This window comes from Pituophis catenifer, unplaced genomic scaffold, assembly GCF_029215685.1.
Source record: "Pituophis catenifer annectens isolate HBS135680 unplaced genomic scaffold, rPitCat1.0.hap2 SCAF_2, whole genome shotgun sequence".
Taxonomy (NCBI): domain Eukaryota; kingdom Metazoa; phylum Chordata; class Lepidosauria; order Squamata; family Colubridae; genus Pituophis; species Pituophis catenifer.
Window position 1 is genome coordinate 11,900,321 of NW_027256882.1, and position 16,970 is coordinate 11,917,290.

Genomic DNA, 16,970 nt, shown 5'->3' on the forward strand with positions numbered 1-16,970 from the left:
AATATTTGTATTCTATGTTTTTTATCTTGGCTGTACACCGCCCTGAGTCCTCAGGGAGAAGGGCGGTATATAAATTGGAAATTAAATTAAAATTAAATTAAATTAAATTAATAATGTGGATCCCTTTTTGGTAAGCTGATCATTTTGAGTATAGCTTTTTATATACTTATAGGACTCCCTCCTATGGGAATTCTTTAGGAGACATAAGAGTACTGGAGAAAATACTTATGAAATCCCTAACATCTCATTATGAAACTTTTATTATAAGAATTATAAGGCCCTCAATCTTTTACTTTACAAATTCTGAGTATACAGTATCATTGATACCCAAAGAAAACGGTTGATGGAACTTGTCCTTTCTCAAAATGGATGGCAAACACAGATAGGACCAAATTAAAAAAAAAAGAATTAATCATGAAGCAGGATGGTTATATCATTCACCGAAACATTTTCTGGCTCACCACAATATTTACCATCAATATCTAGCTGAAATGACATTTTTCTGAAAACAAGAATGATACATCAGATTGTGCTATAATCATATTTTTTAAAAAAAAAATGGACCATTTTCCTGAGAAAATGTGGAAACCAAAGACATTCTTGGAAATAAAGATAATTCTGTACTCCAGATCTTATTTTTTTCAGAAGAAGATTGTGGAATGGGATGGAGAATGAGGACTGAAGAAAATTGAAAGTGATATGATGCAAGCAAAAGACAAACAGAGAAAGAAGAATGCAGATTAAATTGTAAACTGATGTGATCACTTGTCAGTAAGGTTTTCCTTGATTCACTGACTTTTTAAAGCCTACAAGCCAAAAGTTGAGATGCAAAGGAATTCCTCCTTCAAATTTCACTTGAAAGCACCCATGGGGTTCCATTTGCCTCAGTCGTTGCAACAGAAAGAATAAGAGCACTGCAGTTCAACAATTTTAATTTTTCCTCGATCAACTCTCCCATCCTCCACAGCATTTAAATTATGTACACTATCCAGAGTTCTTTACCAACAAAGTAGTAAAATTTACAAAGGCTTATATGCATTTGAAAAACTTGCCCCACAAGGAAAATTTACTTCCACCTTTCTCTTCCAGAGCTTTGGGAACCTTGAATTAAACGTAAGACATGGACAAAAATAAGCAGGCAGCACAACACTGATTTATTAAAAATGGCTGTTTAAAGCAGGGGTCCCCAAACCCCCCCCCCCGGGCCTGGTTTAGAACCAGGCTGCACAAGCGGCAAGTGAGATGCGTGCCGAGCTTCATTCATGCAAGTGGCAAGCGCTTGCACCTCACATGTATAGCTCTACTTGCATGAGTGGTGGGCACTTGTGCTTGAGTGCGAAGCTCCACTTGCACAAATGGGGCTGTGCGAGTGCCTGTTACTCACACGCAACCATCCCCTTCCACCACCACCCGGGCCAAGACGGAAAGTTTGGGGACTACTGCTGTGACAGTATGGAGATATTTTTAAAAAAACCACCACTACCCAACAAATCAGCTATAGTATTAACTATAATGATGGGGGATTTTTTTGGCCAAAGTTAATTTGAGGTCACTAGTTAGGTACCCAATTAAAAACACAAATACGTGTACTGGAAGGAATTTTCTGCCACATTTGGAGCAAAGGAATCTTGGCCTGCCATGCTGAACCCTTCTTGGCTACAGATTGGCCAGATAAAAATTGATCCTTGATTATTTACATCTCCTTCCACTGAATTCATGGAATCTCTTAAAAATGAAGTATTATGCGATCACTGGAAATTTCCCCATCTTTCAGTCTATATTACAATTTAATACGATTCTTCCCTATCTACTCTCTACAATTGAATATGATTCTCCCCTATCTACATTCCCTGATGTGACGCAAGACTTTTGCTAGGGCTGAAGGTTGTTTTGAGATATGGGACTATTTGCATCGCTTCTCACTTCCGTGAATTGCTTGATGCAATTTTAACCTGGGATACTTCTGTGCATAAAACATGCAGTTGTCCTCTGCTGAAATTCAACCTTTTAAGACTATCAGTGAAATTCATCTCAAACACTAAGCACTTTTACAAGGCTTAGTTCATTTCGTATTTTGAGGCAAGCAGAAAAAACTGCAGGAGGTATTGGAAACATCTAGGATCAGGGGTGTCAAACTGGATTTCTCCAAGGGCCGGATCAGCATTGTAGTTCTCTGCGGGCTGGGGTGGGTGGGAACCAAGATGGGACAGATGCCACCTGCAGCACCCTGCCATCCAAAACGGGGCACAGGTGGCACGCACGGCCCCCTGTGCCTCTTTTTCAGCCTGGACGGCCTCCTGCAGCACTTTGATGGCCAAAACGGGGCACGGGGGAGCTGCATGTGCCCCAAGCCCCGTTTTGGCTGCCAGAGGCACCGTGGACCACTCCTCTGTCATTTCCAGGCCAGCCCCGCGGGCCAAATTTAATTACCCTGCAGGCTGGATCTGGCCCACGGGCCTTAAGTTTGACACTCCTGATCTAGATGGTAATCATGGCCGTGTGATCTAAACCTTGGGGGTTTTTTTATGCGATTCCTGTTTAGCACAGGTTAAAAGGGACAGGGATTCAATCACATGGCCATGGCTCTCTTCTTGACTTTTTTAAACCCCTTCTTGTAAACACCCCTGGATAGAAGATGTGAAAAGCAGGATCCCACAACCAACAATATCCTTACTGCATTATCTTCTTACAGGTTGCGCGCTGACTTTAAACTTGTTCCTTGGGAGCACTAGAGAGTTCTTCCCCTGTATGAACTTTCTGATGCAGTTTAAGGTCTGAGCTGTTACTGAATTGTTTTGCACACTCGGAACATTTATATGGTTTCCCTCCCGTGTGGATTTTTTGATGTGATTTCAGGTTCATGCTGTACCTGAACGTCATTCCGCAGTCAGAACATTTATACGGTTTTTCCCCCGTGTGAATTCTTTGATGGGTCTTCAGATTCACATTGTGAGTAAAACACTTCCCACACTCAGAACACTTATAGGGTTTCTCTCCCATGTGGATTTTCTGATGCGACTTCAGGTTCATGCTGTGACTGAAACTCTTCCCGCATTCGGAACATTTGTACGGTTTCTCCCCAGTGTGGATTTTTTGATGCGATTTCAGATTCATGCTGTAGCTGAAAGTCATTCCGCATTCAGAACATTTATATGGTTTCTCCCCAGTGTGAATTCGCTGATGTGATTTCAGGTTCATGTTGTACCGGAAATTCTTCCCACACTCGGAACATTTGTATGGCTTCTCACCCGTGTGCATCTTTTGATGTGACTTAAGGTTTGTGAAGTTCTTTCCGCACTCTAAGCATTTATAGGTTTTATCTCCTGAATGTGCTCTCTGCGGTTTAGGAAGGCTTACCCGCTCACTTAAGCCACCTCCAAACTCAAGGGATTTCGGTGGTTTTTCTCTACTATGGCTTGTATTTTTCATTTCTTCGGTACAATCTTCTAATTTTGGAATTTGAGAGAAGTCAGCCTCTTCAAAAGGGACAGCTTTCTCTCCCCATTTCTGTTTTTCTTCCGACTTCAGTTTGTCCTGTTTACTGCTTTTTCCGTCATCTGAATAAATCAATAAAAAGAATGTAATCAGAGAAAACTTTACCCTCAATCCTGGAAGAGCTCTTAGATTCAAAGAAGAGATGGTGCTTGGACAATACCTTCAACCAAAGTGATACTTAACCACATTATGACTGAGTTTTATGTTTGTGCATGCAGTATGGTTTGTAAACCACGATTTATGCCTTCACAGCTTATAACTGGCTTATTCTTTAAACCATCACAAAATAAATGCAAAGTGACTTGGCACAAACACTGAGACAATAGAACATACAAACCAAAAGTTAGCTTGTTTAGTTTGGGTATAATGTGCTTTGTGAATCCAGCTGATTATAATTTATTCAACAAACATAGCTAAGCAAACCATCGTTTAGTGCAATGTGTGAACCCATGACTGAATGCTTACCTGCTGGTCTTTCTTCTTCTTGCAAATCCTTGACAGATGAATCCTCAGTTACTTCCTGCCATGACGTGAATTTAGTTTGGGGCACTGAAACAAAGTACCAAGAAAAGAAAGCAACAACAACAGCACAAATTACTTCAGGAGCATTTTATGGTATCAAACCATTATGGCTTTAAATTTGGCCCATTGCTTAATTAAAGTTAAAACACGAATGGCAAGTATTTGTAGTTCTTACACACAGAAGAGCAACAAGGTTCGCTAGACAGTTTGAAGGTTCCTATAGAAAACACACAGGCAATCTTGGACAGTTAGTATGAATTAAGCTAGTGCTAGTTTTTATTTATTCCTATTCTGTCTTTATTATTTTTGCAAATAACTCAGGGTGGCAAACATATCCAACATACCTCCCTTCTCCTATTTGGTGTGGGGTTTGGTCTCTGTTTATATTCAGTAGCTTACCTTGCTAGTGTTGATGGGAGTGCTACTGTAAGTAAACAGGGAGAAAGCCTCACCCTCACTATCTCTGATGAGGTTACCTAGTTGGGTATTGAAACGTCTACAAGCAATATCCTGACGGAATCAGTAAATCCCTTCACAAATTTCTGTCTATGTCTAACATCCATGTCTGAAACTGTTGATAACCGAAGATATTAAGGGTGATAAAAGAAGATACAGGTAGCCCTCAACTTAATGACCACAATGGAGCCCAAAATTTATGTTGCTAAGTGACAAATTTGTTACGTGAGTTTTGCCCCATTTTACGACTTTTCTTGCCACATTTGTTACGCGAATCTCTGCAGTTGTTAAATTAGTAACACGGTTGTTAAGTGAATCTGATTTCCCTATGGACTTTGCTTGTCAGAAGGTCGCAAAACATGATCACATGACCCCGGGACACCACAAACGTCATAAAAGGCAGTTTGGTCTAGTGGCGAAGTTCTACCAAGTTAGAAACCGGGAATGTGAGTTCTACTCCTACCATAGGCATGAAAGTGGGCTGGATGACCTTGAGCCAGTAATTCTCTCACAGCCCAACTGACCTCACAGGGTGGTTGTTATGGGGAAAGTAGGAGGAGGAAAGAATATTAGGTATGTTTTATTATTTATAAAAATAGTAAAGGCAGAAAATAAATAAATTTAAAAAAATAAATAAAAATTAGGCTGAGGTGATTGTTTATGGCATCTCCTCAGTTCTTTTTAGTACAGATAGTCTTCCTCTTACAACTGTTCGATTAGTGACTGTTCAAAGTTATAATGGCACTGAAAAAAGTGACTTTATGACCATTTTTCATACTTACGACCATTGCAGCATCCCCATGGTCACATGATTTACATTTGGATGCTTGACAACTGACTCACATTCTATTCTCACTGCTTTTCATGCTCTGGCATAATGTACATGGATGAGCTACTACTCTTCTCTAAGACTCACCCACAGGGCACCAATTAGCACAATGGATGGCAGTCATTTCCGATTATCGTAACCAAGATGAAAACTTACCCAGAGACGGCACCATCCCATAATTCTCTTCTGTTGTGTCCATCTGGTTTGGATCTAATGGAGTCCTTTCCTCCGTAGCCACTTTGTTAACAGGCCCTGAGACCTAAAAGAAGAAGAAAACATGTTATTCTACAAGCCGATATTTTCTCAGTTGCCTTCAAACTTCTTAACGGAGAGAAGGTGACAGGACTAAAATACATCATGCAAAGCCAAAACATGATTCTTTTGTTTAATACAAGGCAAGGCAAGAGGAACAAAGTTGTTCAGTTTCATTCCCAGTTGGAACCTGTGGGTGTTAGAGGTCCATCAGAGCAGGGGTCCCCAATGTTGGTCCTGTAGGTGGACCAACATTGGTTGCGGGCATGCCAGCAACCATGCCCCGCAAACAAGCAGAGCCCCATCCACGGTATGCAGGCAGCATGCAAAACCATGCCCCCTCTGGTCCATGGAAAAACCTTTCTTCACGGAACCTGTACCTGGTGCCCAAAAGTTTGAAGGCCACTGCATTAGAGATACCTGGGGAAAGGTCTTACTCAGTTAAAATCTGTCGAGATTCTCAGTCATCCAGGTCATGGTTGTCCCAAAGGTGCTTTTTTCAGAAGGCAACTGGACTTTGTTTTTTTCTTTCTTTTCTTTTCTTTTGAAGATGTTTCACTTCTCATCCATTCCATTCCCCACTATCCTGTCAGAGCTGAGAAGCGAAATGTCTTCAAAAGAAAAAAACAAGAAAGTCCAGTTGCCTTCTGAAAAAAAGCACCTTTGGGTCTTATTCAGTTATTTGTAAATGGTTCGAGCCTGTTGAACCTGATGAAGTGGATAGGGTCCTAAATGCTGTTGGCAAAATCACCTGTCAATTAGATCCCATCCTTCTTGCTGGTGAAAGCTTCCAAGATGGTGACCACCAGGCAGTGATAAAGTCTTCATTGTGGGAGGAGGTGTCTCTGGGACCTTTCAAGGAGGCCCCAGTTCACTCCCTCCTCAAAAAAAACATTTCTTGATCCCACTAGTCTGGACAATTTTTGTCCAATCTCCCGCCTTCCCTTTCTAAGGAAGATTACAGAATTCAGAGGGTTCTGAATAAAATGGAGTATCTTGATCCCCTCCAGTGAGGATTCAGGCCTGGTTATGGGACAGAAATAACACTGGTTGCACTTGTCCCAAAGTTGCTTTTTCAAGAGGCAACTGGACTTTCTTGTTTTTCTTTGAAGACATTTCGCTTCTCATCCAAGAAGCTTCTTCAGCTCAGAGCTGGGTGAAATCATGTGCCAACATGGGATGAGGTACCATCAGTGTGCTGATGATATTCAACTTTCCATCTCCATTCCCAGGACTCAAGTGACTCTGTGGCTGCCCTCTTGCAGTGCTTGGAGGCTATGGGGGTCTGGATGGGGAACAACAGATTTGTAAAGGACAAAATCCAGTCAAAGGTTTTCGCAGTTTGTTCTGCAAGCTCTGTTTTTTTAAAAAAAATTATGGATCATGTATGAAAGGGACAAAGCTTCTGCTGGAAAGGGACAGCCCTGTTTCTGTCATTCTGATGAAAGCCACTCATCCTGCAGACACCTTTACTCCTGTGCTTCAGTGGTGGGTTGCCCCCGGTTCAGACCGGTTCACAAGAACTGGTAGTAAAACCAGCAGGAGGCTCTGCCCACCAACCTGGATGTTGTCAGGAAGCTTCTGCGCATGCGCAGAAGTGCACGCGAGCGAAGCAAGTGCATGCGCGCGGTCCCGCTGCAAACCGGTACTAAGGGTAAGTAGAACCCACCCCTGCTGCGCTTCCCTGCGTAATCCTTGTCTTACCTGATCTGACTGCAGAGAAGCGGTTCCTCTCCCACCATCAATGGCCACTTGATTTTCTGCAGGTGAAACAAAGACAGATTTTACACATTGTATCTTTCACACTGGATCGTGAGAAAAGGCGATTGATTCAATGAAATACCATCCGCTGATCTTTACCTAGAGAGGTGGCCTTATCAATCAGGATTTTCTCAAATGGTGGCCTTGGATTAGTGGCGGCTGATAAACTGTCCGGGTCAGGAAACTCAGAGGCAGGCCTGGCCAGCATCCCTTGCGCCTGAAACCAGGAAGAAGAATCCATGCAAAGAAAATTACTCATCATTTTTGCAAACGTGGGTTCAATTCTACACGTTGCCAGGAAATTATAGGCATTATGGAAGTTTGCTCAAAGAACCAACAGGGATGAAAATGAGGAGTCTTGATTTCAAAATCGCTATGATTTTGTCCTGTCGCCTTTTAAACCAGGGGTGTCAAACTCAATGCCTTCGAACCAAATGCGGCCGGTAGGGTGCTTAGATCTGGCCCACAGGTCCACTCTGGAAACAATGAAGGACCAGCCCACGGTGCCTCTGCCAGCGAAAAGGGAGCTGGGCAGTGCTGTGCGGGGCCTTCCCGAACTCCAGTTTCGCTGGCAGAGGGTTGCAGGAGGCCGTCTCAGCCGAAAATGGAGCTTGCGAGGGCCGCACGCAGCCCTCCCGAGCTTCATTTTTGCTGGCAGATCACTCAGGCTACTATAGGTGCCCCCAACACAAGTGACGTCGAGCTGGCCATGCCCCCACTGCCCCCCCTCAAGTCAAACACAACCCTGATGTGGCCCTCAATGAAATCGAGTTTGACACTCCTTTTTTAAACCTATTTAACCACGTACTTAATGTCCACATTCTAGTTAGGTTATGTCTTGCAAAAAAAAGAAAAAGAAAAGTTATTTCTTTTGCAGGACAATTTTTAGCTTTTTTACTACCTGTTTCCAAATCTTTTGGGATTTGCTTGTTTCCATTAAAACGACTGGTTAATAAAAGAAGTTTTGGGCATGACTTGGTTTGCCCCTTTTTTCAGAGCCGTTGTAACTTTGAACGGTCTCTAAACGAACTGTGGCAAGTCAAGGACTACCTATAAAAGTAACATGTATGTAGAAATGAATGACTGGAATTAATTAATGCTATAAAATGGCAATGACAGACCACTTCCACTTTTTTACCAATAAAACTACATGGATATGACAGCAAGATCTTCATGGAATAGCATCTAATTGAACTTGGCTGATTTTGAAAAAGGTAAGCAAGGCCAAATCTGGCTAGGACCTAAATGGTGGGCCATTCTATAAACCAAACCAATTAACCAACCATCACCAGGGTACCTCAAGGCTAGGGAAGGGAATGTTCTTCTCAATCTTCTTCTTTATCTTTTAACGACCCCATAATTCTCGCGAGGTGGAGTCTGGGCAACTGAATGGAGCTAGCAGAGTGTTTTATTGGCCGGATGCCCTTCCTGTCACCAATGCGGAGTTTTGTTCAGCAGATATATTCTCAGTGTGCCTAGAGCAGGGATCAGCAAGCTGCGGCTCTGGAGCCGCATGTCGCTCTCTCACCCCTCTGCTGTGGCTCCGTCACTCAAAATATGCGTCACAACCATCAATGTGTGACACCCATCGGCATGTGATTTATTGAGCTTTTCAACCCCCGATAGGCCAACCATGGATAAATCCAAGAAAATAAAAGTTTCAGAAAAAAACAGAATGTTTAATTCAACTATATATGCTAGTTTTGTGGCCGCTCAAGAAATAGTCAGGCACGGGAAGGGTTTTGTGGCTCCCAGTGTTTTCTTTCCTGTGGGAAACAGGTCCAAATGGCTCTTTGAGTGTTTAAGGTTGCAGACCCCTGGCCTAGAGAGAAATATCAGCCTCTACCTAGGATCAAACTCACAGCTACCCGATTGTGAAGTGAGAGCTCCACCTCTAGGCCACTGCACCACTCAAAAGATCTTCTCTTAATGGTCTAATTTAATATTTCAATAATTTATTTACTATTTCAGTCTTTCAGCAGTCAACTTTGACCCCTCCCTTCACCAATTTCTTTACGTGATTCCTGCCAAGACATTGATCCAATTGACAGTTTTCTTAAAACGCTGGGAAACAATGTTCCTCAAACACATAAAGGTTTATGGTACATGTAGTCCTCAACATACGACAACGGAGCTGAAATTTTCTGTTGCTAAGTGAGATGGTTAAGTGAGTTTTGCCCCATTTTACGAACTTTCTTGCCACAGTTGTTAAGTGAATGGCTTCCCTATTGATTGACTTGTCAGAAGGTCACCAAAGGGGACTCATGTGACCCCGGGACACTGCAACTGTTATAAATATGAGTCAGTTGCCAAGCATCTTAATTTTGATCACAATGATCGTTGGGATGCTGCAATGGTCATAAGTGTGAAAAACAATCATGTCACTTTTTCCAGTGATGTTGGTCACTACACGAACTGTTGTGTTGAGGACTAGCTGTATTTCTGTTCTTGCTGGCAACTGCCAGGACTCTTAAGAGCTTGGGAAGAACTTCTGATAATGATTTCTACAAATTGAACACCTGATAGGTCAGCCTGTGAGGTGATCCAAGCAATCACACTTCATTCAACAAACTGTGGTTAAGCAAACCCAGTTTAATAATGTGCAAATAGAGAATGTCCATTTGTCCAGTGCTCTGCTACACTGGAATTGGCTATTTCTTTCTTGGGTGAAATTCAGAAAAGGATAGCTTTTCGGATTGCTTTCTAAAATCGAGCCAACAATTTAGGCACCCGATGAAAATACCCTTACCTGCGCTCCCTCTATCTCGCTCAGAAGGAATCCTTCCGCCAAGGCAACGGCCTCCGAGCTGGTCTCCGGCCCACACTCTCGAACCCAGTTCCCCATCTCTGGCGGCAAGATTTTCAGGAACTGCTCCAGAATCACCAGATCCAAGATCTGAGCTTTGGTATGCCTTTTGGGTTTCAGCCATTTGTGACAAAGGTCATGAATTCGGCTCCAGACTTCCCGGGGACCTTCCGCTTCTTGGTAACAAAACTCCCTGAACCGTTTGTGCTGTTCTGACCAGCAAGTGTGCACCCCACGCAAGATATTCTGCACTTTCTTCCCCCAGAATTCTGCCCCATTTCCAACATCCAGGACATCAAGGCTTCTTCCAGCTTCAAGGCTAGTCAAATCTTGGTCTTCCATCTCCGAAGTCTGCCCCAAACAGGTTAGAAGTTCACGCTGCTGGACGGCCAAGTTTCTTCCGGAGGCTCGGATGGTTGAAACTCTTCAGCCTTAAGACTTGCAAGAAAAGATAAGAGATAACGTTTATTGCCATTTTTTACTGTGAGCACACTGGTCCACATTAAAAACGAAATTTTGTTGCCTGCACTCGAAAGAAAAAGTATATATCTATCCATGCACATCTGTAACACACATATACACATGCTATATACCTACCTACCAGAGATGGCATTCAAATCCTGGGGCTACCAGTTTGCTATCGGTAACGCGCAGGTGCGGTGCTTCTATGCATTTTTGATGACGTCTGGGCAGGTGGGTGGAGCCTCCCACCACCACCACTACCGGTTCACCCAAACTGGTGCGAACCGGTAGAAACCCACCCCTGCTACCTACCTACATGTATGTGTGTGTGTATATATATATATATTAAGTGTTTTTCTATTGAGACACCTGGTTTACCCCAGCATGTGAGAGGGAGCATACTGCATCCCTTTCGCCTTTCAGCTCCAATCCAGGAGCCCTCAACACTTAATCTCTCCCCTGGCTCAAGCTGATAAAGGGAGGAGAACTTGTGGCTCAGAGGTTAATACAACTGCCTAATATGCAGGCAGCACAAGTTCGAATCCAAGTAAGGGTATGGCTAGCTGATGAGAGCTAAATAATTTTTAATATTTAAAAAATAAATATTTAAAAATTTAAAATAAATTTAAAATAAAATAAATAATAGATCTATACTAGTCTCCCTTTATTTCTTTATCAGCAAAATATAAATTTGATACACACACACACAGACACACACATTAATCACTGTCCATTTTGAATACATAGCGGAAAGAGGAAACTTGAGAGAGTTCACAAGCTATATGGAACAAAACTGTGACTGAATCTAGATGCCCACGATACCACAAAGGTAACAAGGGAAACAGGTTGTGAAGAGGATGTGTAGCATCCCAGATAATCCTGCAGACTCGATTCAAGCATCACTTTTATGCCATTTCTTAGATAGAAGGAAGTGAACTACCCATAATCTTTTCTGCTGTCCTCACCACTCTCTGCACCACCTTCCTGTCTCAAGCAAAATTACATTGCTGAGATTAAACGGTATTTCTAAAAATCAGAAGGCCAGATTAGTTTCTCCCTGGGGATTTGTAGATTATGATGTTACAGCAGCAGAAAAATGGTCATAAGTCACTTTTTTCGTTGTAATTTTAGTCACTAAATGAACGATTGTGAGCCAAGGACTACCTATAGCTAGCCAAGTCAGATCTCCCTTCCGCTCCTTTTCTTTTTAATCCATTCCATCCTTCTGAGGTCCGTAAAATGAGGACCAAGATTGTTGGGGGCAATATGCTGACTTTGTAAACTGCTTAGAGAGAGCTGTAAAGCACAGTGAAGCAGTCGATAAGTCTAAGTGCTATTGCTAATGATTTATCACTTAGTACTATGTACTAAGTACTATGACCATGATTTATCGCTTGTTGCTTGTATGTACACAGATCATATGCAAATTCCTTGTGTGTCCAATCACACTTGGCCAATTTCATTTTCATTTCATTTTATTGAATTTGTATACCGCCCTACTCCCGAAGGACTCAGGGCGGTGAACAGCCATAGAATAAAACATATAAACACAAAATTTAAAATAGAATAAAACAAATTAAATAATTTGGCTGAACAAATTTAAAACCCCAATAATTTAAAACCAAATTTAAAATTTCCATTTAAAAAGGGGGAAAAAAAAACTTAGGTCAGGCCAGCTTGATGAAATAAGAACGTCTTGAGCGCGCGACGGAAGGTACGCAGATCCGGGATCCTCCGTATCTCCGGGGGGAGCTCGTTCCAGGACAGGACATAAAGAATGTCCTGTCCTGTTCCTATTTTTCTATTTGTGTTCTATTTCATTCTATTCCATTCCATCCTGGAATGGAAATAAAATAACAACAACAACAACAATAATAATAATCCTCCTATCCCTATTCTTCTATTCTATTTATGCTATCTAGTTTGGAAACTGATAGATGCCACCAACTATGGAAGAATAAGTGGAGAACCCTGGGGGTGCGTTTCAGTCTTTCGCCCATGGGGTGGGCATTAAAAGGAGAATCCTCTCGGGGGCTCCAATCCTCATGGCCCTTTTCCACCTTCAGCTTCCACCCAGAGTTCCAGCCAAATTAACCACAACATCTTTCTGTTTCCCACCCACCTCTGCCTGCAATTTTTGCATCTGCTTTCTTTCCAATGTGCATTTCACCTTAGCCTTCACCTTCACCTCCAAAAAGAGGAACAAGAAAATTAAGACATTGCAGGTGGGGGAAAAGACAAGCAGGAAGGATCCTCTCCCCACCCACCCAGCTCAGGCCCAGTTTTGGCTTTTATAGGAATCACACTTCTCTGCCCACGCTTGGTGTTTTTTTTTTTCCCTGAGTGATCCTCAAGAAAGGGATTTAACAAAAACCTTTCACCCTACAGGCGAAAAAATCCTCAGAAACCCACGCAGATTTTGGCATCGCATAAAAACCTCCCTGTGGATCCCAGCCCTCCTAAATCCGGTGCAATCATCCCACCACATTATTTCCTTGTAAGGAGGAGGGGGATCGCTTTTGGGAAGGGCGGCGGGATCTTCCTTGGAAAAGATCCTAGAGATGGATATTCCCATTTTTTTTAAAAAAAGGGAGGATTCCTTCCCCCCCCCCCCGTCTTTCAATCGCCTCCTACTTTCGAAGGGGGAAAGAAATCAGAAATCAAGGAGCTACTTACTCTCCGATGGCTAGGATTGGCCTGCGGCGGGGGTGGGGGGGGTTGAGGAATGGGGGAGGGGGGGACATCGAAAGCAAGGACACGACCCCAGTGGAAAGCGTGGCGGGGGAGTGGGGGGGGGGGCGCTGAGACGCGGTGCAAAAGATGGGAAGGGAAAGAGAAGGAAGGGCGTGGGGAAGCGAGGGAGCCAGCCAGCCACGTGGGAAGCTGCGGCAAGGAGCTCTGGGGACAATGGGAGTTGTAGTGCAAGCGTAGGAAGGAGGGGGGGGGGACGCGATCACTGCACCCCGGCTTTAAATCCTGCAAGGCGGAAAAGAGCCGAGCGTTGCAAAGGGACTCACCGGAGCCACGGATCTCCTCGCGGGGTGGGGGGGAAAGGGTCGAGGGAAAGGGTGGGAGGCAGCGACCGACGCTTCCCTTTGTGCTTCGCTCCCAGCCTCCCTTCCCAGAAAGAGGGAGGAGGAGCCAATCCGGGAGGCGGGGCGAGAAGAGGGAGGCGGGGGCTCGGCCAACGAGAGAAGGCAAAGCTACTTTGGACGGCTGCGCGGACGTGGTTGGTGCCAGGAGGGGAGAGCCTGGGGACAAACTCCGGACGGCCGCCAGAGGGCAGCCCAAGCCAAGCTTTGGAAGGCAAGGGATGAGCTGCCTTGCAACTGCGTCTTCCCAGCGGCTCCCAGCCCTAAAACCCGGGCAAGAATGAAATGGGCCGCTTGGCTGCCCCCTGGTGGCCGCCGGGTATTGCAAAGGCTTCCTTCACCCCTCTGCATCCAGGCTCCTGGATGGTCCTCGGGTTTATGTATCCCTCGAACAGCAGGGTGATGCTTTCAGATTGTGGCGTGGGAGAAGACTTTTGAGAGTCCCTTGGACTTCAGGGCAATCAGATCGCTCAATCCTAAAGGTGTCCTCCAGAAGGACGGAGAAGAGCAACTAGGATGATTGAAGGCCTATGAAGAACATCCCAACGATGCAATTCCGCAAGGGTTCTTCACAGTAAACAATATAAATAATAGTTAAACACAGCAAACAATAGATACAAACTCGATGGCAGAAAACACGACTTCAGCAACAGAGTGGTCAATGCCTGGAATGCTCTACCTAACTCCAATGTTAACATTATCAAGACCATATAAAACAGTAATATATATTACATAACCAAGGGAAAACCTGGCTAGAAGAAAAACACACATAAACCCTACGAAGAAGTAAGAAATATATATATATGTGTGTGTGTGTCTGTGTGTAAAAATAATAAGAATAAAGAATGCAAATCATATTTCTGTATCATCCATACAGTTTACAAACATCAGACAGAGATTTAAAATAGGTTAATTAATGCTAGTAGACACTAGGAGTCCATAAGATGAGTCCTCCACTCCTCTACTCCCAATAGAGTCCCTTATGCCACCAGGCTTGAAATTTTGACCTTGGACAATTTGGTACTGCGCCACCTGCGGTCTGATCTAAGCATAGTACACAAAATTGTGTGCTACAATGTCCTACCTGTCAATGACTTCTTCAGCATCAACCTCAATAATACACGGGCAAACAATCGATACAAACTCAAGGTAAACTGCTCCAAACTCGATTGCAGAAAATACGACTTCTGCATCGAAGTGGTCAACGCCTGGAATGCTCTACCTGACTCCATTGTTACATCCTCAAACCCCCACAGCTTCAACCTTAAACTGTCTACTGTGGACCTCACCCCATTCCTTAGAGATCCATAAAGGGGACCTGCATAAGTGTACCAGCCTGCTTACCGTCCCTGTCCTCTGTCCCCATTTATTTGTACCCATTTCATGTGCTCATGTCGATGTTTATACTTATACCTGTTACCTTGTACATGTTTGACAAACTAAATTTTTTTAAAAATTAATAAAATAAATAGTCTGTAGAGATTCTTAGTCATCCAGGTCATGGTTGTCCTAAAGGTGCTTTTTCAGGAGGCCACTGGACTTTCTTGGTTTTTCTTGCGAAGACATTTCGCTTCTCATCCAAAAAGCTTCTTCAGCTCTGACAGAATAGTGGGGAATGGAAGGATTTATATTCCTTGAAGACAGCTAATTAAATTGCAGACTACAGGAACCAGGAGCACCACTCAGGTGACCCTGAGGACACAGATAAACCTCCAAGTGCTTCAACGACCCTCTAAAACAGGGGTCTCCAAACTTGGCAACTTTAAGACTTGTGGACTTCAACTTCCAGCAAAGCTGGCTGAGGAATTCTGGGAGTTGAAGTCCACCAGTCTTAAAGTTGCCAAGTTTGGAGACCCCTGCTCTAAAAGGATGCAAATGACCAGCTGTCTGCAAGGAATAGAAATCCTTCCATTCCCCACTATCCTGCCAGAGCTGAAGAAGCTTCTTGGATGAGAAGCGAAACATCTTCAAATAAAAAACAAGAACGTCCAGTGGCCTCCTGAAAGAAAAAAAAAACTTTTGGGACAACCATGACCTGGATGACTGAGAATCTCTGCAGTCTATGAAGAATGGTTGCAGGAATTGGGTATGGCCAGCCTAGAGAAAAGAAGGACTAGGGATGACACGACAGCAGTCTTCCAATATTTGAGGGGCTGCCACAAAGAAGAGGGTGTCAACTTACTTTCCAAAATCATCAGAAGGCAAGACAAGAAACAATGGATGGAAACTAATCAAGGGAGGTGTTAAGGATTTCTGGGGATGATGGTAGCCCACGCATTTATTTTGCAGTGATCTGAGCTTAAAGGCATCGTAGCAGGTCTTTGTTCATGCAATCAGTGGACACCACAATGCTACGAAGCCTTTCCAGAACACAAGGAAAAAATATGATACAGTTTTGGTCGCCATCCAGTGGTGAAATCCAAACTGGTTCGCTGGCCGGGCATGCGCGCTGCATGCCAAATGCACACTGCACACGCATGTGCAGTGCACACCAAAAGGAGGCTTGCGAAGGTAAGTAGAAGAGAGGGGGGATCAGCTATGGCAGGCAATTTAGCTTCGCTAGAAATTAGGATTTCCTGCTTTCTAGCAAAGCTAAACTGCACTGCACAGCTGATCCCCTCCCCGCTGTTCTACTTACCTTACCAAGCCTCCTTTTGATGTACACTGCGCATGCACATGCAGTGTGCATTTGGCGTGCAGTGTGCGCCAAAAGGAGGCTTGGGAAATGTAAGTAGAAAAGCAGGGGGGATCAGCTGTGGCGCATGATTTAGCACAGCTGATTGTTGGAAATACCTATTCCGAGGAACCAGTAGCTTTTTTTAAACTACTGGTTCGCCCGAACCGGAGCGACCGGTATCATTTCACCCCTGTCGCCATCTTATTAAAAAAGAAGGCTGAGACTCTGGAAAGAATGCAGAAAAGAGCAACGAATAGGATTAGGATTTATATGCTAAAACATATAAAGAACGGTTGCAGGAATAGAGTCTAGAGCAGTGATGGCTAACCTTTTTGCCATCGCGGGCCAGGAGAGGGGGGGGCAGGGAGGGTCGCGTGTGCAACCCCCTCCCCCCTCCCCCCCAACTCCTGGCACATGATGGACGTTTTTCTTTCTTACCTGGTTCCAGATCCTCTCTGTGTATGTGGGAAGGGCAGAAACAGCCTTTCCCAGTCCCTTGGAGGCCCTATGGAAGCTGAAAGGTCCCATCTCCCCACTCCTGGTGGGACAGGAAGTGACGTTTTTTTCCTGTCCCCAGCCTCCAGAACCTCTCTAGGAATCTGTAGGAGCCTCTCTAGG

At 44.0% G+C, this 16,970-nt stretch overlaps 1 protein-coding gene across 3 annotated transcripts; it reads right to left on the reverse strand.

Moving 5' to 3' along the window:
- Positions 1-915: 915 nt before the first annotated feature.
- On the reverse strand, positions 916-16,860 carry LOC139311755 (zinc finger and SCAN domain-containing protein 21-like). Of its 3 annotated transcripts, XM_070936259.1 has the most exons (8): positions 16,791-16,860; positions 10,065-10,559; positions 7,415-7,532; positions 7,259-7,314; positions 5,459-5,561; positions 3,961-4,044; positions 2,675-3,557; positions 916-1,101 (listed from the first exon to the last, which is right to left on the reverse strand). In XM_070936259.1, the coding sequence occupies exons 2-7, from the start codon at positions 10,461-10,463 to the stop codon at positions 2,707-2,709; spliced, it is 1,611 nt and encodes a 536-aa protein (XP_070792360.1). In that variant the 5' UTR covers positions 10,464-10,559; positions 16,791-16,860; the 3' UTR covers positions 916-1,101; positions 2,675-2,706. The 3 variants fall into 3 exon arrangements, with proteins under 3 accessions (XP_070792360.1, XP_070792358.1, XP_070792359.1); XM_070936257.1 differs by having other exon boundaries at positions 916-3,557; XM_070936258.1 differs by lacking the exon at positions 16,791-16,860 and adding an exon at positions 13,601-13,644 and having other exon boundaries at positions 916-3,557.
- Positions 16,861-16,970: the final 110 nt, after the last annotated feature.